At 34.1% G+C, this 23099-nt stretch overlaps 1 protein-coding gene across 1 annotated transcript in view; it reads right to left on the minus strand.

The window, feature by feature from the left end:
* The window catches only part of ADGB (androglobin), an 85210-nt gene that overhangs the window by 18736 nt on the left and 43375 nt on the right, over window positions 1-23099 (minus strand). Inside the window, exons 17-26 of the mRNA XM_059467664.1 lie at window positions 22263-22395; window positions 20697-20811; window positions 19092-19259; window positions 16985-17123; window positions 11518-11712; window positions 10026-10119; window positions 8361-8495; window positions 7405-7558; window positions 4061-4248; window positions 2376-2560 (exon numbers count right to left, since the gene is read on the minus strand). Of these exons, the coding sequence (XP_059323647.1) occupies window positions 2376-2560; window positions 4061-4248; window positions 7405-7558; window positions 8361-8495; window positions 10026-10119; window positions 11518-11712; window positions 16985-17123; window positions 19092-19259; window positions 20697-20811; window positions 22263-22395 (1506 nt within the window). The remainder of the gene's footprint in view (window positions 1-2375; window positions 2561-4060; window positions 4249-7404; window positions 7559-8360; window positions 8496-10025; window positions 10120-11517; window positions 11713-16984; window positions 17124-19091; window positions 19260-20696; window positions 20812-22262; window positions 22396-23099) is intronic.

Raw genomic sequence — 23099 nt, forward strand, 5'->3', positions numbered from 1 at the left:
ATGTCAGAAGAGGTAAATGTATTCAAAATCAGTTGGTTTAATGTAGTTTTTGAGCTGTAAAAGACATTAATAGAACAGCTGTTACTGGAGATGAATTAACAGGCTGTGGGTGGGCAGGGAGATAATGTTTTATTGGTGATGGTTGTGCAATAATGTCACTTAAGAGAACTTCTGGCAACACAGTGTTCAATTCTATGAGAGGCAGAAGATGTGTGGTAGTGAATAAGCGACAAATTTAGGGATTGTATGTGGCTTAACTAACAAGATTGGTGCCAATAGTATAGCAGTGCTCTCTGATTATTCTTACTCTGAGAAAACACACTTTTTAGAGAACAAAGAAATACTGACAGAACGAATCTTATTGTATTGAGTGCCATTTGTATAATCTTCACCTGAACTTGGAATTAGTGTTTCTGAGAGTTTGTATATTGTTATAGTACAGGCCATAAAAACACTTTTGACAATACCAAAGAAACATGCTTTTACAATGCCATAGAGTGAACCCCTACTGAACCTAGAGACACTCAGTAGATTGTGTAATACAGTACTCTTATATTGGTTATACTGAGTCCATTTCACAATATTTTCATTTAATTTGGATGCTATGAAAGATTCTACACAAACTATCTTCTTTGTGTTATACAGGATGTATATTAACAGGAGAAGAACTTCAGTGTTAAGGCCAGTTGGTCTAGCATTGTAAAATTATAACTATTGTAAAAATATAAATAATAGTAAAACAAAAGAACAAACAGTGATCAAACATCTTCACAGTCATTCATTCCAAATGGCAACTCTCTATATACTCACACACACCTAATGAGCATCAGAATATTAATTTCTTCAAACATAGCCTAAAATCGTAACAGGATTTTATGTCCACCACTGCTAAATAGACCCTGACTAAAAAACCTTCCTATTTTCAATCAGGCTAATGTAACAGATATTTCATCAAATAATTCAAAGTGGATTAAAGTAATTTTAAAGTAACAGAAATTATTCTTATGATTGCATATTAGAGCTAGAATGTTTGTATCTGATTTCTGAACATATTTTGCAAAGTTCTCACGTGTGTCCTGGTAGATTGGCAAAAGCAAAACACCACTTCCAGTTATTTTGCCCCATCCTCTCCCTTTCAGCCTCTGCTGGAATCCATTTCTCTTCTCTGTCACTTGATTGTGCTTTTTAACTTATTTCAGTCTTCAGACTATCACCTTTGCAAGGACACATTCTCCCGAAGCAAAGTTTCTCCTTTACTTTACTGAGGGTATCTTGGCAACTTCCTGACACTACTGTGATGCTGAACCTAAGCTGACCTATTTTATACATTCCCCTTTCTATTTCCACCAGTCTACCATTAAGTTTACTAGTCCATTTCCACATTCCTAAAACATTAACCCAAAATAGCAACTGATTATCTTGGTAACTCAGAGAGAATCATGACAGGTTCTCCATGACTTCTTTTAAAAACCTAATGCTTTCATCTGATGAATGACATTTCAAGAGCATGGTCTCCATAGGACTAATTTTTTTTTTTACATTTCTGGTAATAACAAGGTGCTGTTGAGAGAGAAATCAAGATGTTTCACAAATATGATGAATTATTTTTTCCCATAAAGCACTGGAATTTCATATTGCACATTATGCTAAAGGATCATGTTTGAAAACTTCACAGTTCAAAATAGTGGAGGTGAGCAGAAGAAATATAATGCTCTTCTGGGCTTTAGCAAAGCAATAATCCAGTATTTGAACAATTTGTCTTTGTCTCAAGTTCTCAATATGCTCAAATAGGCAAACTCAGATTTATAGAAGATTTATTGTTTAGAAGTCTTCATTGAAGGACTGAAGACTTTCATATCTTACATATCTTATGTATAGTAGTGTCACTGGAGAGTACAGTAGCAGACTTGGCTTAAAACATTTGCTTTATTTAAGAAAACTTGTATTTCTTATGAAGAATTAATTTTAAAATTGAAACACAACTATAATGAGTAATTCAAAATAGCACACAAATGAAATTGAAATAATTTGATTTAGAAGTGAGGTGTATAGAAAACAGGAAAACAAATGTAGACTATCAGAGGAGATGGCATGGCAGTAGTCTCTAAAATCTATTATGTATAAGAAGTATAATGGAGGCAGGCAGATGGTACTTAATTTTTGTCTAAAATTACCTGAGCACTACAGGGTCCATTGTTGAAAATATGTCTAAGAATTATTTACCTCATTCAATTGTACTTCTTGGTTTTGAACTGTAAAATTAAAGGCTAATGAAAAGAACAGGGAAATAGTATTTTCCATGATTATCTACAGTTACTGAAAGAATGTATATCCTGCAGTGAATAAAATTATTAAATATGGCATAAAATACTTACACTGGGAGCTCAGAAGTGATTGATTACTCCTGAAATTAAAAACTGGGATGACTGCATTGCCCTTTCCAATGACACTTGTAATTTCCTTCTCATTATCTAGGACTTGTAGTTTAATGAGCACATCTGAATTAGAGGTTTGTACCTGCAATGTAGCAGTATGTGGTGCTGTGACCTTTACAAAATACCTAAAGAGGAAAAAAAAAATTATAGCAATATAACTGACTAATACCTGATCATTCTTTTTAGGAAAGTACCTAAATGTGCTGAACCGGAAGCAAACACTTAAAATTGAGTTACAAATAAACTGTTTTCCTGGAATCTGATGGGCTAAGCTTCCTGTAGTGAAGTTTAATGCAGCGAATCAACAAATAAAGCAAGTGCTGCTCCTGAAAAATTGGGTGGTCTAGCTATTTATTTTTTTTTCATTGTCTTATCTAATGTCCAAATAGACATTTGAATGCCTACTGTACTTTTATTTGTTGAATATCATTAGCCAGATTAGGGAACTGTACCATTATAAAAGTACCTGAGGGAAAAAAAAAAAAAAAAAAAGATCATTTGCTTTCAAAAGGGTAGGGATATCTCCTTTGATGGCAATAGCTACTTTGGTCAGCTTAAAAGACCATGGCATTAAAAACCTGTTGAATTAGAATCTGAGGAAAAAAATCAAATAATTGTTATGTTGTTCAAATAGTTGTTTATGTTGTAACCCATTGCTTTATGTATTATATGCTTTTTGTGCATAAATTCAAATTGTTATGACTAATCTCACCAAACAAGCAAAGAAACAAAAACACACAAAAACTCCATCACCCTGACTTCAGCACGTTTGGAGCTAAAAATATATCATTATTTTTAAGGTTGGTGACATCAGAAGGGTGAAAGAATGAAAGCCATCAAGAAAGAGAGTGCTTACAAAATTTTAGTGCATTTTGGTTTTTTTCATTACATGCTTTCTTCAATTATGTTGAAACTGATTCCTTCTCTTAAAGAGACCTCTATCCCAATAATAATAATTTGTTGGTTTGAAATATTGAAAATGCTTCCAGGAATTAGGGTAAAATGTTTTAGAATTAATCTTCAAAATACACACATTTAATCAACTCTAAGCACAGGGCCTGTTGTAGTGCAATGCAAAGTTCTTTGTGTAAAATCTTAAGTATAGCAATTTAGGAATGGTTAGTTCTTAATTCAGAATGGATTTTAATGAACTTTAATTAATTTTAAAAACTATTAATAAAAACTGAATCTCATGTTTGTTAAATATATTCTCCTAAAAGAATCAGAACACAAAAATAAAAAAAATGAATTTTTCTGTCAATACTGCAAGATAGAAACTGGTCTGATATATTGGGAAAAGAGTGTTTCAATACATGTTTATTTCCCAAAAGTACTATGGAATTTCAGTAATTGGCATATGGATAAGACAGAGCTTACAGAAATGCAAAACACTGAATTTTGATTTTAAAGTTATAGTCTGTGCACTTCACACCTGTTCTTCATTAAGTAGTGACACTATTTCACAAAAAACATTTTCACTAATCAAATGTTAATTTGATAGCCCATAACATTCAGATATTTGCATCAATATTCTCCCCTTCTAAGAACGAGGAAAGAACACACTTTTCTGCTAGGGATGACTGATATAAACCCCGGAATTTATTCATCTTTCCCTCAATATTTACCTAAACAGTAGGAACTCCTTGTTGGGTATGTAATACTCCTTAAATTGTAGAGTAGAAAAGGTATCATTGACAGCCTCACGAGAGAGAAATGGAAGGGCACTCTGGGAGGTGCAGAAGCGCAGCTTCCATTTGCCACCTGGCACAGGCTGCTCACCAGTGTGTGCTTCAGCCACAAAAGTGTATCCTTTCTGAAAGGGGAGAACAAGTCATTTTTACATTTTACAACATTTTTGACAATAACACTACCCAAAAGGTACTCTGTGACTACATGCAACATACTTCTTGTCCATTACACTTATTATTATAATAAGATGAGCTTCATCAGCAAGAATCTTATAACTCCAGTCTACTCAAACCTATGGAGCATCTCTTATTTTAGCAATTCATATTTGGCAAAAAGGTACATGGCAAGTTAAATCCAATTTCATCTACCTGGAAAGCTGGCAGGTGTTTTTAGGGGCAGATACTACCAAAGTCCTGAAGTCACTTTCTAACAAAATTATTTGATGATTTAAAATGCTCCTTCATGCTTAGGGAGTGTGAAAGTAGGGGTGGATGAATTTGCTACATGGAAATTTAGAGATCAGGTTACTTCAGTCTTCAAATCTGAGTCTTTCAGACTCAGATTATTTCAGTCTTCAAATTAACATTTACCCTAATTTAATAATGCCACTGCAGATATAGCACGAAATGACAAGATTTTTATCTTATTTTTATTACTATATTAAGAAAAAATATTTCTAGTACTACAAAATTAAAAAAATAATAAAAAATGCAACACACAATTAATAAGGCTGATTCAGATTTAGGTGCTCTTTATGAATCCTGAGAATAGGAATATGAGGAGCCAGGATACAACATAAAAAGATTCAAACCTTGATTAATTTGTATTTGTGAAAATGAAGGCAATGTGAATGTGATTACTTGAAAGGCAGGGGCAGGAAAAAAGGATATAAGGAGTGAAATGGCCACTTGTAATGTTGCAGGGGAACTCAGCATTAAATCCCTTTTTCATGTAGTGTGACTAGCCCTATATCCCCATATTTCAATTATTAAAATTTCAAGTTCCACTCAAGAAATGGTCCAAATGAAAAAACTTTGAAAGGCTCTGTTTCTTTCAGCCCTCCTCGAAATTCCATTTAAAGAAATCACCATTTACCAGCAAAAAGCTTTGTTGAAAAATCCTTATAATAAATAGGGCTGTAATTTCAGAACTATCCAATAATTCAGGGCTGTGGCTCCATGAATACTGAACACTTAGAATGAAATTAAAATCAATTATTCATTATTCCAATTTGTGCAGTTGTAGCAGTAAGGTGCTTTACAACCTTTAATCACCACAAGGTAACAGCAACCACTCAGAGTAACCATTCAGGAGAACTCACTTATTTAAACATCTAGTCAAGCACAGAGTCACAGACCCCTCTGTTCTTACCAAGTACACCTGCAAACGGAGAAGGATTTATCCAGATATTCAATTGCTTTCTGAAGCACAGCATGCATGAGAAGAAAAAATTCTCACAATTTCTCTTGTATACCTATCTATAAAGCTAATGTTATACAATCCTAATGTTCACTAAAAATATTCAGAAAATTCAGACTTAGGACCAAAATTTTGTTTGAGTGGGCACTTTGTGAACACTACAAGCAATTAGAAAGCACAATAACTGAATTTTGTGTCTGGTAGGAAGACCAAGTCACTACTGAGAAATAAGAAAATATATGTCAACAACCCCATTAAATGTATGTCTCTTTTGTAAATAACCTTCAAGAGGTTTTACTACTTACTTGGATACCTTGTTACAATTTACTATCTCTAGAATCAGAAAGGATTGTTTGCTAATATACCACCCAAATTAACTTTATGGCAAAGTAAGATGAATCCTTTATATCCCTCTATGTCTAGTCAACAGAAATATCTGAGCAGTGTCCTTGCTCAAATAGACTTCTATTTTCTAGACTAAATATGGTGGTAGTGATGATTTCTTAAACTCTTATCTATGTAGGTCAGCTGAAGCTTGAGTGCTTATCTCTATCCTTTTCTACAAGTTCAAAAGACTTGTGAATAATAGAGTATAATTAAAAAAAAAAAAAAAGCACACCAAGAACTAAAACAAATTAAACTGTATCCAGCAGTAGGGAAAAAAACCACCAAATAAACTTTAATGCAACCCAAAAAATCAAAATAATGCTAAGCAAGTACCCAGTTTCCATCTAGGTTGTAAAGTCTGCAAAAAGAAGACACACTTTATTGCTAGTGTGCAGATTTTATCTTCATTGTCAATCATTCTGAAATGAACTTTAATGTGTTCCAGAAGTGTCTCTGCAGCAGAGTAGCAGTATCTGTTGACAGGATTCCTTTTTACCACTGTTGTAAATTGCTGAGTCATAGTTTGGAAGCAGAACTGGTGAGTGTATTATTTTCAAAAATTACTTTTTATTTAATAATACTGACATTTAAGAATTCAGGCATACTGAATAATTTCTTGCTTGATGTACTACATTGTTGACTATTTTTTACAAAATACTGTTACAAAAAAATATAACAGATTAAAGTAGTACCATCGTATTCTGTGTTTACCAACAGCAAAATGTCTTGTCAAAGCATCAACAGAACTTTCCAAAGCATGTGCTGCTCCACTGAAACAATAATCAACTATTTGGAAATAGGAAGAAGCAAGCTAAATTGGAGAGCATAGGGTGATATCCATACTGAGGAACTCAAGAGCTCAGTGATTGAGAAATGTAATAAGAACAATTAAAAAAATACAGTATGCCTGCACAATTCTGTTTTAATACTCTAAAAATCACTCTACTGTTTTTAACCACATTTAATATTACTAAATATTAACCATTAGTTTAGCAAACAATACAAAACTGTGGGCTCAAGAGGGTTTAAAAGAGGACTTTTTAAATAGGGAGGAGCAGGAATCCAATGAAAAGGGCCATTTTCATCAGTAGTTGACACAATCACTAGGGCTACTGTGCTGTACCCATGGGAAGAAAATATGTACCCTTATCATTTCTTATTCAAACTTTTTATGGCCACAAGTTAAACATTGGCACCAAATTTACTGTGCTCAGTTATGCATGATAAACAGGAAAACCTCCAAAACAACAGCAGCTGGAAGGAGTATATAGGAGAAATAATCAAAAGTTTACTAATAAATATTTAGCACGGAAGCAGATCAGGGGTGGTCTCTGTTCAAACTTGCTAATAAATAAGGGTGTGCTTTTAAGTAGAACACTACTAACACTATGACATAGCTAAAAATCTCCACAGAATTTGGGCATTGTTTATTATTTTTAAAATTATACTTTTCACAACGAGTTCTTGTGTTTACCTTATTTTTGGGATAAACATGAGGTGCCACATTGAAAAAGGCATGTGGCATTTCCTCCTGTGTGTCATTATCAAGAACATGAAGTCTGCAGAAAGGGATAGTGGTAAACACCTTTGTCAATATAAACATGTCTTCTGGGACAATAAATATTTCTCTAAAAAAGAAAAATTAAATTATATCAAAAAACATTTTCCCAAATAAAAGGATATGTGCAATACAAAGCAAAAAATATTGCCATGATTTAACCGCAGCCAGCAATTAAGTACGATGCAGCTGCTCACACACTCCCCACCCTCAACATACCTGAGGGAAAGAATCGGAAAGAAAATACAAATCTCATGTGTTAAGAACAATTTAACAATACAAAAAATATATACTAATAAATATTCTAATAATATGAATATTTTTAATGATGAGGAGAGGGAGAGAGAGTAACAGAACCCACAAGAAATGAATGATGCTCGATACAATTGGTCGCCACTCACTGACCAATGGCCAGCCTGTTCCTGAGCAGTGATCAGCCCCCTTCCAGGTAATCCTCCCCCAGTTTAGATACTAAACAAGGCATTCTCTGGTATGGAGCATCCCTTTGGCCACTTCAGGGCAGCTGTCCTGGCTGTGCTTCCTCCCAGATTTTTGTGCACCCCCTCACTGGCAGAGCGTGAGACATCGAAAAGTCCTTGATTTGGGGTATGCACTCAACAACCAAAACATCAGTGTGTTATCAATATTGTTATGACACTAAATCCAAATATGCCACACTCTACCAGCTACTAGGAAGAAAATGAAGAAATTAAGAAGAAAATGAACTTTGTTCCACCCACAGCCAGAACAAGTACATGCCAGAATTTAAGGAAAGCAGACAGATAAGTAAGTTTTTAAGCAGGTTAGTGAAAAACCAGAGTATATCAATACTACTTCCCCATAAGAGTTGTATAGGACTCTGTGAAACTCACCTGAAAACCAGAAACCAGGCATTTGGTGGTTGATCAGCATATGTTACTGCATAGTCAGTGAAAAACATCTTACATGATTCATCTTCATAACAAGGAAACTTTTCAACTGAATTAAAGTTTCTTTTAAATAGTTCTCTGGAAAGGAGAAAACAAGATAAAGACTTCAATCTAATCAGGATGGCATATATATATACACTGACTTTTACTTAATACTGATCATGAAGAACACTACTTTGTGCATGAATGTAAAACAACAACATAAAATGTGTTGCTAATGTTTCTCTAGTAGTTGTTCACTCTTAAATAAAAAAATCATGGAGGGATCAGTTCTTTCAGACCTCATGGCAAATATATACACATATTTCTATCCATCAGTCTACCTGTGACTATAGCTGCTACTAATATCCCAAGATGTTATGGTTTCTACAAAACTTTACCTTTTTTTCTTTTTAATAAATATCAGTTAGCATAACTTCATTTTCTTTATATTAAGTTGTCATCTTAAAGCTGTAGAATCATTAGGATATTAAAATACCTTTATTTAGTTTTAAAACATTTTGGAACAATAAAGTAATAAAACTTATTGGCCAAGGTGCTAGATTGTTATGTTAAATAGAAATCTGTCAGCTGTTAAAAAAAATTACGCACAAGCACATTAGCATGATTTCAACACTCAAATGTTGAAATCCCTCAGGACAATGGCTATGAACCCCATAAGTTTTATAGGTTGGAAGGCAGGCTAAAAACTGCATCTCATCTTTGCTGATGCTACAAATCTAAAATGGAAGGCTAATATTTGGAACAAGGTTGTGCTTGCAAAGTCCTGCTCCCATCAATGTACACAGGTTTTACAAAATTAGAAACACTAAAAGGTGATATGAAATTATACCTGGTGTGAGTGTTGCTCAAATTGCTGGTTATAAGGAGTGAGGATTTATATCCACAGGCAGTAATTATTGCCAGTTTTCACTCCTCACCCCTGGAAGAACTGATTTACTGCTAGATCAGTTGTGTGAACACTTGCAGAGAGATTTTTGGAGGGCTTAATGGAAATATGTGATCCCCAGAGAGTGTTAGGCTTGCAAATGACTCAATGAACACTGTTGAAATTAGAATAGCCATCTTTCCAAAAGCTGTAATAAAATAGCAGGAAAAGCATAGTAATACACCTACTACATTTCTACTACCTACAAATACATCTACTTCAAGCAAGTGAGACAAAAATGACCCCTGTTGAGACAATAAACTGTGTACAATTACATAGTAAAGCTATCTTCTTTCTACTGTCAATCATGATTGCTTAACAGATAGCACAAATTAAAAAAAAATCCTTAAATCAACTGGTTAACTGCTTAACTAAGGAATCAGTATCAGATCTATACTTATGGATCAGCCTACCAAATACTAAAAAAATTAAACACATGCAAAAGGTAATATTTTAGATCCAAAAAATCAGGAAAAATCAGTAACATACCTAAAAATTAGATTTTACTCATGTAGGGTACACAGAATAAAATATAGCATATATTTAGTAAAAACATTTCATCCCCTCCATCAGGGTTTTGTAATTTTGACACTAATAATGCTCTTACTATGCTTATTTTATGAAAAAACAGTTTATGACAACTGCCTACGATAAAATAGTTTGATTTATTGCGTGATTACCTTAACAACGTTACAGCACACTCTTCAAAATTTAACTCAATCATAGTCCACAGGTTTTTCAAAGTTTCTTCAACATCAGTGTTTTCTTTAGTACCTAGAGATAATCAAATAAGTTAGAAAATATAACATTATGCTATTGTTCTAAATTTACCCCTGCCAAATACTTCTGAAAAATATGACTTATACAAGTAAACTGCCTTATTTATTTGGAGTTTTACAGAAGTCTGAGCTCAAAACTATTTTTTTCCTTTGACAGAGTATTTTCCATTCATCACCATCTTTGTACTTTTAGGCACACCTACAAGTGCAGAAATTATATGATCAATATTTTGTCCAATTTACAGTTTTTTCACTGTAATATGTTGTATTGATATTTGGCAATCTCTGTCCTCAGAGAATATGCTATTTAACTACTGCTATTTCCCAGCAACTTTCATCTGCAGATACCAGGAAGGGGTAGGGATGCACCTAAACTAATTGTGTAGCTAACAGGAAAAGAATTGGGCAGCTCTAATGGGTAATTCACCCCATCTGTGTTGGATAACTCACATAACAGGATGTGATGTCACCTCAAGGTGTCTGCTTCTAGACATGGAATACATGTATATGAAGACAAGACTGATTTGAAAGTTTTCAGTAGTACAATACAAATTTTGGTTTATTTCAATAAATACCTTATCTTTTTAAAAATAAATATCACTTTTTCTAACTTGAATGTGTCCAGATTCAAGCCACAAACTTTGAATCTCAGACTAAAGATCTTCTTGTTAACCTTTGGATATCAGCCTAAAGAGACTGTTACTATGAAATTCCTTTCCTCCTGTGGGTACTTAAAAATTATAGCCAAGTCTTTTCTTATCTGGTCTTTCTGAAATGACAAACTAACAACCTGTAAGTACAAGGCCTATATTCAATCCTGATCCTTACAACTCTACTCAGAATTTTGTGGTTGTTATCTTTCTTTCTTCCTAGACTGTGGATAATGTACCTGGACACAGTATTCCAGCTGAGATAACAGAATTGCTGAATAGGAAATATGCTATGAGTCCTGAACTGCTATGCAAGATTCCTCTATCTATATGCACAAGAATGAAGGATAGTATCAGTACAGTATCCTTGGAGGACAGCATCAGGCTTTGATACTGTGTGTGTTCCACTGACTGCTCATTATGATTAGGTTCTTGTATGATTTCCTTTACATTTCCACAAAAAAAAACTTAACATTTATCCCAGCTCTGACCTAAATCTACATTAATATAAATTCTGGTTTAGTATCTATGCAAATCTAGGGGGGGGCGTGTATCTTTCATGAACTTTTTAGTATCATATGTACCAACTGAGTGGTTAGGAATACTTAAGAAAACTACAAGTTCTATTTCATTAGCTTCAGTTAATTTTACCTAGATACTAATTAGTAAAAAACTCTTTACAGTGAAGATTTTAATAAGATGAAGCATGAAACATTTTTGAAAGGCATTTTTAAATGGCACACCTGGTTCTCTGCTCTTCAGTATTTTCCTAATATAAGTCCCTCGCCAGATGGCTTGAATTTTGAGAGCTGCTGCTTCTTCTTCAGATGTGGGAGTTTGATTCTCACAACTACTAAGGGATTTCTCCTCACTGATCTCTGAAGGATTGGAAGAATGAGTAGCATCAACTAAGCTGGAAGTCTCGTTCCTGTTGCTTTCTGCAACAAATTTAAAAAATTAAAAACAAACAAACACAAAACAGCAAGGGAGTGATTTCAAGCATAAATCTTCTATGATGGAAATATCACTCTTGCAATTGTTTTTATCATAAGTTGGAGAAAATATACTGTACAATTACACGAAGTCAAAATGTCAGCTAATTTGCTAGTTACAAACATCAAATAATTTAATTTTTCTCTTCATGGATAGCCATTGCAGGGCATTTTTTAAAATCACATCTCTTACTGTAGTTTCAAAATGTTCTTCCAATCATGATCCCAGAGGATACGCTGAAGCCTGACTCTGTACACAGCTTAAAAGAGCTTCACTAGATTTTAATTACTTTTGCCTCTCAATCTGATAATTTTATTAAGTAATAATTTCAACACTAGTGTTGTTCAAAACATTTTTTTTAACCTTCACAAATGAGCCACGGAATAAGGGTAAGATCTATGATAAAGGGAGAGCTCATATATCGAACTGACTTTATGTTATCAAGGAGTTTCAAAGTGCAGCAGAAATTAGTGGGTACTGACAGGTTAGCAATGAGGTCTTTGAAGGCATCCTTGCCTAGGAATTAGCAACTTGGGAGCCATCAGAACCAGGACTTAGGGGAGGGTGTGGAGAGCAACACTCCAAGGGGCCAGTACCAGAGCGGTAGTTTGGAACTGTACACATGTGGAAAAAAGGGAGCAAGACAGTGTGATAGGAAGGAAACAGTGTACAAACAAAGAAAAAGGAGAAGTGGAATCTGCTTGAAAAATGTAGACAACATTGCAGGCAAACAAGCTGTCTTAAGATATTCCTTTCATCAGCCAGATCACACATTTCAATCTAATCACTTTTACTCAATATCGCTAAATCTGGCTGAGTTCTCAAACCATAATTTCTCGTCAGTACTGCGACTCCAACCCTAAAAAGCCTCTTTAATGCTTGGGGACTGGAAGATTACACAACCCCACTTCAGTAGAAACCTAATTAGAAGTCAACAGTATGAATGACAAAACCACTTCTATAAAACAGAAACATATAATCAATCACAGAATATAGACTTGAGTGAACCACTGAAGGCCATCTGGTCCAATCCCATATCCAAAGCCAGATGAATTTAGACCAGGTTGCTCCTGTTCTTGAATAAATGTCCAGTCCATTTTTTAATACTTCCATAACAATGGAGATGCCATAATTTAAATAGGCATTCTTTTCCAGCTTTTGACTACTCTCATGGTGAAAAATGCTACTCTAATATTCAGCTGGAATTTAACATGTTCTAAGATGTGTCCTGTTTGTGCATCTCCAGAAAGGTTTTGGCTCTTCCATTCATTCATCCCTGTAACACACTTCAAAGTGAATTTATTCAATCTCCAAACTCGTCTATTTTACAATTAAATAACCCAGTGGCAAGATGACTTCTGACCTCACTAATCATTGTCTTCATGGAAGGGAAATAGACTTCGATTTTCAGCTTGTGCTTTGGCTCAGAAAAATGAGTTCTGCTGCAGAGCCAACATTCCTCATATAAGGCAAAAAAATGTATTATAAAGTAACAGTTGTATATATATGAACACACATATACACAGATTGACCTAATAGGTAAGAATATTCTAACATGGAGCAGGAATCAACAACATAGAAAAGTAAATACAACAAGTATTGGTGCGGTGTTGCCCTGTGAACTAGCTAAAAACTTCATCCACTGAAGATGCCAAGTAGATCCCATAACTAGAAGTAAATACCTATAACACACAAAAAACAATTCTATTTATAGAAACTTTCAGAAGTTACCACAGATCAGGCCAAAACCCCAAAATTATGAGTATATATTCATAAGGAGATTCTTTTTGTTCTAATTTTTTAAACAATCTCATAAGAACAAAATTTTTTTTGCAACATTTAAGGCAAAATAATGAGGTTTTAATTAAATATTGTGAACTTTCAAGGCTTTTTTAACTTAATATTTCTTAATATTTTTTCTTGTAAGCAGAGAACTATATATTGTGAAATGCTTTTTAATCAATCAATCTTGAGCTAGTGAATGCTTTAAGTTCATCAGTATTGAACTAATGGATGTTTCAAATTTGACATTATGATTGAAAACAGATTTGTCAAAATTCTCTGACACACCTTATCTGTTAATCAGAAGACACTGTGCTAGTAATAAAACTGAAGCTTTGAAAGCAGCCTAGCAAGACACTGTTCACCATAAAATCACTGCAGTTCCTGGAGGCAATGTAGAAATGAGTTTTTGAAAAAGGAGTATTTTGCATGTATTCAAGAGGCCTTTTACATATTCAACCAAATAATGCCAAACTTGCCCTCACCCCTTACTAGAACTCCAGTTCAAATCCAAAGTGCAAGAAGAAACAAATGTTCAGAATTCTCTTTTCATTCGCACAATGCAACACAACACAACCATACAATCAATCATCTTAACCTATGTTTCTGGGGGAGAGAAAAGCTTGTTCTGAAAAAGAACTGAGCAGGACTTTCCAAATACAGTTTCACAGTCAAGATAAGCTTATAGATAACAGCTTGACTTCTAGATAAAGTTTTAGACTAGAAGGTTTTAAGAGAACTGTACACAAAGGGCACTCCACTTCCAACTTGAAAGTTGGAATTTATCCATGAGAAGGAAATGTAGCCCCTGAAATGTGCCTAAATTACTGTTAAGTGTTTGAGACTCTTGAAAATCAGTGCCACGGACCTCCACTGACTCCACTGGCTCACCATTGGGCCCAATGAAACCAGGACAAGGTAAAAAAAGGAAATGTGCAACAGAGAGCAGGCAGCCATCTTGATACAGTTCCTTTCCCAGGAAACATCACATACCTCTGTAAATTCACTACCTTATGATTGCCCAAAGTTCTGCAGGGCCCTTTTATTCGCTCTCCTCCCAGAATATGACAGAAGAGCCATGCCATGGGGAAGCACTCAGCTTCGGACACTCCCATCTTTTTTTCATATGTTCATATGGCATGGTCTTCCACTTGTTTCCTGTGGCTCTTCTGCTAATTGCTCCTTAGGGAGGGATGATACTTGGCAGTCAAACAGATTTGACTGGATCATTTTCAGGATCGCTTCTCAGAAACCTTTGCAGCCATGACCACTAACTGCAGTAGATCATAGTATCCTTGCCCTTGATAAATCTTGAGATTAATTCAGCACACAGTGAAAAATGAATATGCCAATATAAAATGGAGGTGCTGTTTTAGAAAAATCTCAGATTTGACCTGATATACTTGCAGACTCAGATGACAAAAATATTTTATTCATCTGTTATGGTAGTTTACACTGATGTCTGTTACGTTCCAAAAGGTTACAGCCTCAGGTCTTGACAAGATTTGAGCAACCAACCTGACAACACAGCAGAGCTAATGTGGGGGCAGGGCATTCAGCTGATGCCAATCCTTCTAGGCCTTTCTACCATGTCGTTTGCAACTGGTATTTCCTGCCATCTACCTCTTTTCCCTGACAGTTCACTTGGTTTATGCTTTATTTCTTTAGGTTTCTGGATGGAACCTGAACAGAAGCATGCATTTACTCCAAAGCAACCTTTATTAAGCAGGGCAAAATGTCAATAAAGGTCAAAAAATATCCAATATCAATAAAACCAAAAGGAAACAATTATCCTTCCAGTCCAATAGGGATCTCTTGTAATTTTATTTTAGAAAAGCAAATAGTTTCAAAGGATATATTGGACACTGGAAGAATTAAAACTGAAACAGAACTTTCTTTCTCCATATATTTTTCCACTTTTTTGATTCACTGCACAACTTCTAAATAATATTCTGTCACGGTGGATCTCATCCTTTAGTAATTTATATGAGATCTTTGCTACAACCTGTCAACTGTGCTAATTATTCAAATCTATTTTAAAAATGTCTTCTAATGCTGACAAGTGTTTAAGGGTTTTTTTTTGGAATGCAGGAATCAGTAGCACAGTAATCTTTAAAAAATGTGACAGGTGTTGTTTACTTTAAGTGGTTTGATAAATGTCAATATGCTGACCCTTGCAACATACTCTTGTCATGGGATGCAATTCTTTGAAAAATACCTGATGTCTCACAGTAAGAATAACCTTCAGAAGAGAGGAGATTCAGATGAAAGTTCCCAGTAAAGAGAGACAAATATATGCACTTATAAGTGCTTTATTATAGGGACAAAAGTAACTATTACAACATTGTGTCAGTAAAGCTATTTGTGTAAATTTCAATTTAGTTTTTATACTATTTTTCCAGAATAAACTGACTAATCAAAAGGAAGTTAGTATAATTTTGTTTGATCAAGTAGAAACACTTTTATTCAGTAAGTTCACAATAGACAAAGAAAAAGCTAAGTACCCATAAAGAGCCTTCAAATGGTGATTGTGTCTCTTCCCCCGATCAGATAAATTATTTTTCTGTTGTGATATGAAACCAAATACATAAGGCTTTTATTGGTAAACTATATGCTAACATTAATAGATTAAAAAGTTATAGAGACTAAAAAATAAATCCTTAAATGGAAAAGAGCCAAATATTTGGTTGCCAGGCAAACTTAATTCTAACTGCACAAAACTCCAGCCTGCATAAAAAATGAAGCAAAGAAACAGTAGGAAAAGAATTATTAATAAATATGTTGTCCTTCCGATGGCTTCTCTCAGAGTGTACACAGCACTCCCTGACACAGGCTGTAGCAGAGGCAGTTGGTGCTGTAGCCAGTACTATGCTACATGGGTATGACTAGCCAGCCGACTAGCCAGCCAACACAGTCATTTCCCAAATAACAAGCTTAAAAAACAAGCAAGCAAGCAAGACAACAAAAAATTAAATACCCCTCCCCCCCAAAAAAAAACACAAACAAAAACCTCTCAACCCAACACTAAGAAATAGCTGAACTTTCAATGAAGGTACTAACGTGAGTCTTCCTTCACTCTCATTTTGTGAACAATACAAGCATTTAAGGTGTTTTCGGCTGATGATTTGAACATAAATGGTGAGGTGCAGTGCAACAGGTTTGCTCATGTTTGTTAATACTGACAAATGCTACTCAAAGAAGACCAAGGGCAGTTTTATAAATTAACAAAGGGTAAACAGACTTTCTGGAGCAAAGAAAAGGATAGTTTCTAATCTGAGATGAGCCTCGGATGTCCTTTCAACAGTAAAAGTCTTAGGTTTAAAAATTAATTGTGCCTACTTAAGCAAGAAAAAACAAGAAGACAGAAGAGTTGGCTTCCCTGAAAATAAGAATGAGCAGACATATTTGAAGTGATTAGCAATATCAATACATTACCTGAAAACACAATGTCACCTCCAGAAATATCAGTGATTTCAAAATCCAAAGTAAAGGACCTGAAGGCAAATTTATATCTGTAAAGATCCTTCTTTTCTGATACATATTCAATCAAATACCAAAATGCATTATGGAAAATCTAAAATCAGAAAGAAGAAAAGAATTATTCATTTATAAAGATTAATTTACATTGCTTCTCATTATTGTTTCAAAACTTGTTTCCCTCTTCTCTTACAATGTATAAATTAAACTTTTAACTTCCACTAACAAATACTGTATCTGAAAATTAATCCCAACTGTAGGACCATAATGCTTCAAGACAACAACAGAAATAAAACCTGTTTCATGCCTGGCTTATAAAAAAAATAAAATAGGACTTATTATACAGTGTGTTTATCACCCAGAAACATCCTAGTTTATGTGCAGAGGGTTGGTGGCCTCATACTAGAGGACAGAAGAACATATAATTGCTATAATGACAAAGGGAGTTGTAAACTTGAGGTTTCAGAATGGACACAGGTAACTTAATGGGAATGCTTTCGGGATTAGGAAATGCCATAGCATGGGAAGATTTGGCTCTATTTTTATGCTTTGACATATTTTTTCTCTTTAAAGAGCAGAAATCCAGTCTTTTCCTCCCCCACTCCTAGTAGATGGGAATTTTAGAGTGTGTTTTACAGAACTAGTTTCATAATCTGAGTTTAAGAACATAGTAACAACTTACTGGAAAAGACAATATTTTTATGTTTCATTGTCCTTAGTTTCAGATTTTTCTGCTTTCTGAAAACATATTTTATGTATTTTAATACTGATAAATATGTCCTTTATTTTTAAATTTGTAAAACTAGGAAAGAAAGAATACAGTATATCCTTTCTTGTATTCAGAACAATTTTTCACTGTTTGTATTAAAGACAGGTAATTTCCATATTTTCATCCTAGAATCACTGTTAGCTCAGTGCCTTTCATTTACCTAATTTTGTTGGGTTTTTTTTTTCACCTATATATTGGTCTTCTTAGAGGAGGAGAAATTAAGGGATATATGTATTTATGACTACGGAATTTTTCTTAGGGTCTCAAAGTTTTGCACATATTTCACATGAACATCTGCATTTAAAATTTGTTTATTCCATTCCTGAGTTCAAAGCAATTTTTCTTCCTGGTGGACTTGGCATGTAAATTACCGCTTTCATGAGTAGCGCACCTGTAATCATTCCTTATTAATTCTGTTATTGTGCTGCATTTCAGCTGGTGTCCAGCCCATGTATAAAAGTGCTAGTGTTCTAATTTTTAATAGCAGTAATTATAAAAAATATTAAACCATTTTTATATTCAATCTTCTAAAATATGCATTCTAAAACAGTCTAAACTGCATAAATATTCTAGTACTTCGACGAAAATAAATGAATCCGGAATATATAAAATACTGACTTTAGAAAAATCAAGTTAAAGCAATATGATCAACATTTGCATACACATAAAAACTAGCGTATCTTCTACAAAAATTTTTTGTTGCAATCTTTCTTATAATATTGGAAAGTTATAGCATAGAGATCTACAGAAAAGTGTAATGTTTTCATCATGTATCTTTAATTTATTGTGCATAGAGAGCAGAAAAGTTGAATAAGAATGATGTAGTTTCAAGAAACAGAGAAAACCAACTTGGAATAATGTGAATGAAAGAACTCATTACTGCCTTCAGAAATATAAGCTGTAATAATGTTTTCCTGTTCCATCAACATTAGGCACAGAAAGCCGACATTAGACTTTTCTGCATTTCAGGTAGTATCTTTCAAATTCAACATGAAGTTTTAATATAAACACAGCTAATGTTTTCTGCCCCAAAGTATGCTAAACTAGATCAACAAAAATAGACTCTATTTAGAATGTGCTACTCTGTGCACATTAAATTTTCTCTTCTTAAAAGAAGATAATTATCATACAGTTGCAAGTTATGTAATTTGGGCTTACTTTATAATGAATGCCACATTCACAGTGTGCAGGTGGTCCTTGTTAACTGCACAGGCATTGTTGTGAAGAGGGTAATGACAACATTAAGCAGTTATCCAGCTTCTGTAGCTTTTAGATATGCACTAACTATTTGCTTACCTTGATGTTTTCTTCAGCTCTTTTAGTATCCTGGAGGCCAGGAGGACAATAAGCTACTTCCAATTCCTTCAAGGCTTTAGGAAGCTCATCCTCACTGCTGTAATTATTTATCACATTTCCAACAGCTCTCAGGATAACTGTAGCCTGTTCTATAAATCGAGAGCTCTCCTGAGGAAAGAGAATAAACCAACCATTGTTAGAAACATTGCTTTAAGATTTTCTTTGGTTTTCTTTCTGGCTATGACAGAATACAAGCATTTTTTGGTGATGAATTATAAAACTTGTGGAATTCATTCAGTTGTTCTTAATATTATGAACTGTAAAACCAATTATGTCTCTGATACTTAAAAGCATATCAATTTCTCACTGATTTTAGCCAGTGAAATAAATAACAGGCACCATAAGATATATCTATTCATTGCTTTATTTTTCCTATATCATTAGTCCTAGGGAACTTAATCAAAAATAAGATCTATATAGAGACTTTCTACTGCAGTGATAATGGAGCTGAAGTGCTCAGCATCTTCCCCTTATGGAAGGACAAATTATCATTAGTATCCTGCTGAAAGCAATGATCAAATGCATGCTGCCTAAAGCATCAATAATCTTCATCAGGATTTCTGTGCAAGAATGTGAACACTCTCCTTCAAATGACAGCCTGCAAAGAAGTTGCTTCAAACAGAAGTACAGGAAAAACCCAAGGATAAAGTTCTGCTTTATTTTCTTGATGAGATATACCTTTTAATCCAAAAAAGGTATGCAAGGCAAGGAGATAATACAGCCACAAGATATTTTTAATGATCCAGCTTCTTATATTTCAACATTTTTGTCACAATAAATGTGATAAATTTGTACAAGCTGTTTTAGTGCTCTATTATTAGAACCCAGAATCTACACTGCTATGTAAATTTGCTGTTACACTCACCTTTTAAAATAATTTTGCACAAATGTTCTCTAGAAAATATATTCCCTCCTCTCAGGGACTTCAACAAATATTTGGACCTACTGCTTGCAAGAGAAACCTTGAAAATATGGATGACAGTGGTGTCTGGATTATGGACAATGAAGAGCAAAAGCTGTGGTAATTTCTCCCCTGAGCCTCTTATCTCAGCTATGAAAAGTTGTTTGATTAAATTGCTCATTTTACATACAAAAGCTGCTTTCAGACCTGGTGAGTAATATGTGATCTCATGGGACCAAACATACTTCACTGATGCGAGGTTTTATTTAAATAGGCAGGTATTTTTTAATATTAATTAATATTTATACATGTATTTTATGACATGCCTCAAAGAGTGAGTTATGCCCTACCCTCACATATATATTTCAACAAAAGCAGTTTTCACATTTTATGCTGAACTCCTATGTAAACCACAACACTATCCAATTTTAACTTACATATTTATGTAAGATAATTTTTGCACTATGCCTCCAGTACCTGTTGTGCTGCAAAACACATATCTTTTATGCCCTTAACATTTTCATTTTAAAATTAGTACTATACCATTGAATATAACAACTCTAAATGGAAATCCAATACTACTTTACTTTAATTAGTAGTCAGAAAAACTATTATCACAATGTTTGATTAGCCATGATGCACACCTTCTGAAGAGCTGGCATCACAGCATCCTCTTCTCCAAAGACACATGGCACCGTGGTACACAGCTGAATGTGGTGCCCCATGGGACAAGTTACTGCGAAGAGCAGGATGTGTCGCCTAAAATCAAGAAAAAACCCAAACAAACAACTTTTGTTTTTAAATTGCAATAATTCTTAAGCTTTTCCTTTCATGCATTTGATAATATCAGTTGCAGAATTGTATTTAGGTGAAAAAGCTTATCCAGGCTACAGCTTCAATGTGTTAACCAGAGATTCAGCAGTGAGAGTAAGAAAGGAGAGTTCATGCCCCCCAGACACACTGGCAGTTTTTAATTCATCTTCTTTTGACTGAAATTTGAAGGCTCCTCAGCCACTCACAGACAGTGGGAAGAGAAGGCTTTCCATTCTTACCAAGTGACTTCTCTTTTAGAATGAAATGGGGGAGTGGTCAATAAGTCCATTTGTCTCCCACACCTTTTTAAAATTAAACCTGACTCTCGTCTCTGACTGAACTAAAGAGAATCAAAGGTGGGAAGCTTATAAATTTGAGCTGATGGTATCTCTGTTAGCTTTGAAATTTACAGGTGCAAAAAGATATACATTTTTGGCCCCCTTACAGCACAGAGAGATATAGCTTTTAGAAACTACACTGAGAAAATACATGTGAATCCAGAACTAGATGTGAATGTAGTCTATAAACATAATAATAACTATTCCAGTTTTAGTATGAATCAAATCAAATAAAGAGCACTAATAAAGATCTTTTACTTAATTTCAGTATGCTCGAGTTTTGGTATTTTCTTTCTATGCCTATTTATTTGACATCTAACTTAATTTTAAAAAATACATTTTGTTTCATCTCTTTGAATTTTAACTGATGATTTTCTCTTTTTGGGAAAGTAGAAGGCCTCAGTTAGTTAGGCAGGAATATTATGCTTATGACAGGACATGAAGATGTCATTTTCCTGGTTTCCCTGGAAGGGTTTTCAGAAAATAACATATCAAAGGCTCTTGCTTTTTATCTATTTCTTTATTTAAATAATCAGGCAATGTCCCACACTGAATATTTACAGTTACATGCAAAAAGAAAAAATCATATTAAGCAATATGGGAATAGGAAGTAAGATATGCAAGACTTCATGAATTGTTTCCCCTGTCATGTTTCCTAAATCCTTTTTCAAGAAAAGCATTGAAACCTCCTATGGTAGCACCATGCTTTTACAGTTCCACTAAGAATGCTAATTCTTACATTTTTCTTGCTACTCCGGGGAATATTCTAGTTAGAAACACTTTCAAGAAAGAATTTGTAGGAATTTAAATATATTTTTTAGCAAGTCAGTGTGATTTTTCTTGTTAAATGGTCCTAAATAAGAGTAAAGAACTCAGAATTGTTATAAAAATATTGGTAAATTCACAGTAATTTAGCAGTCTTACCAAATCCTAGCTATCAACTAGTCTGATACTCCCAAAACTTACATTTTAGGAAATAAACTCTTACTGAGTTACTGTGTAAACAATCATTTCAAGCCTTAACTAAAGAGTCAGGACAGAAATGAATCTCATACATACCCAACAGGAAGATTTACTATAGTAGCTTTGGTTGCAGATGTATGCATTTTTAACACAAGTTCTCCAGGAGCCACAGATTGCCAAGAGAAATATTCAATCCTCAGCACACCTGTTGAACATTCTTGTTGAGTACCTAGGTTAAGAAAACAAAATAAAACAAAACACAACCCACATAATATGGGGAGGGTGAATGACATTCAGACACGCCTATGCAGAACCTGCAGCTACTACACAATCATTAAAACATTCATTTAGGTTTTGCTAACACAGAAAAAACCAGTCACTTAAAAGGCATTGGTGGTACAAAGCACGGCTTATTTGTACTATTTGCTAGAAAAGAATGGTTATAAAATGTGTTACTAAGATGTTTACATCTGATGCCTTGAGAGGCTACGTAGAACAGAGCCTAGATGGTGTTAAAGAAATAAAGTAGGTATTTATTAAAAACTTAGGGTATCACATCAGACATCTTCCAAATCACTTAAGGCTGCTGTAAAAGTAAAAAAAAACCCTTTATGTCCACAAGAAAATTAGATAAATAGCCATAAAAATATATTTTATTTACATTCATAGCTTACAGCTTAATTATTTTAACAGAATGGTCAGTTTGGTTTTTTAAGCATTGTTTAATTCTCTCTACTCCACTCTAGATGCATTAAATCACATCCATGTCAAGTGTTTAAATACATGATTAACCTAAGCCAACTACCATAAAATGCCATCACTCTACTGAATTCCATTCTAGGTTTTTAATTAAATAAAAGGAATTATTATTTAAATCTTTCAAGTTGTTAGGTTTTGAAAAAGTCAACTTAAAGTTACTTGAGAGCTTATTGT

The sequence above is a fragment of the Ammospiza nelsoni genome, chromosome 3 (genome assembly GCF_027579445.1).
Source record: "Ammospiza nelsoni isolate bAmmNel1 chromosome 3, bAmmNel1.pri, whole genome shotgun sequence".
Classification (NCBI taxonomy): domain Eukaryota; kingdom Metazoa; phylum Chordata; class Aves; order Passeriformes; family Passerellidae; genus Ammospiza; species Ammospiza nelsoni.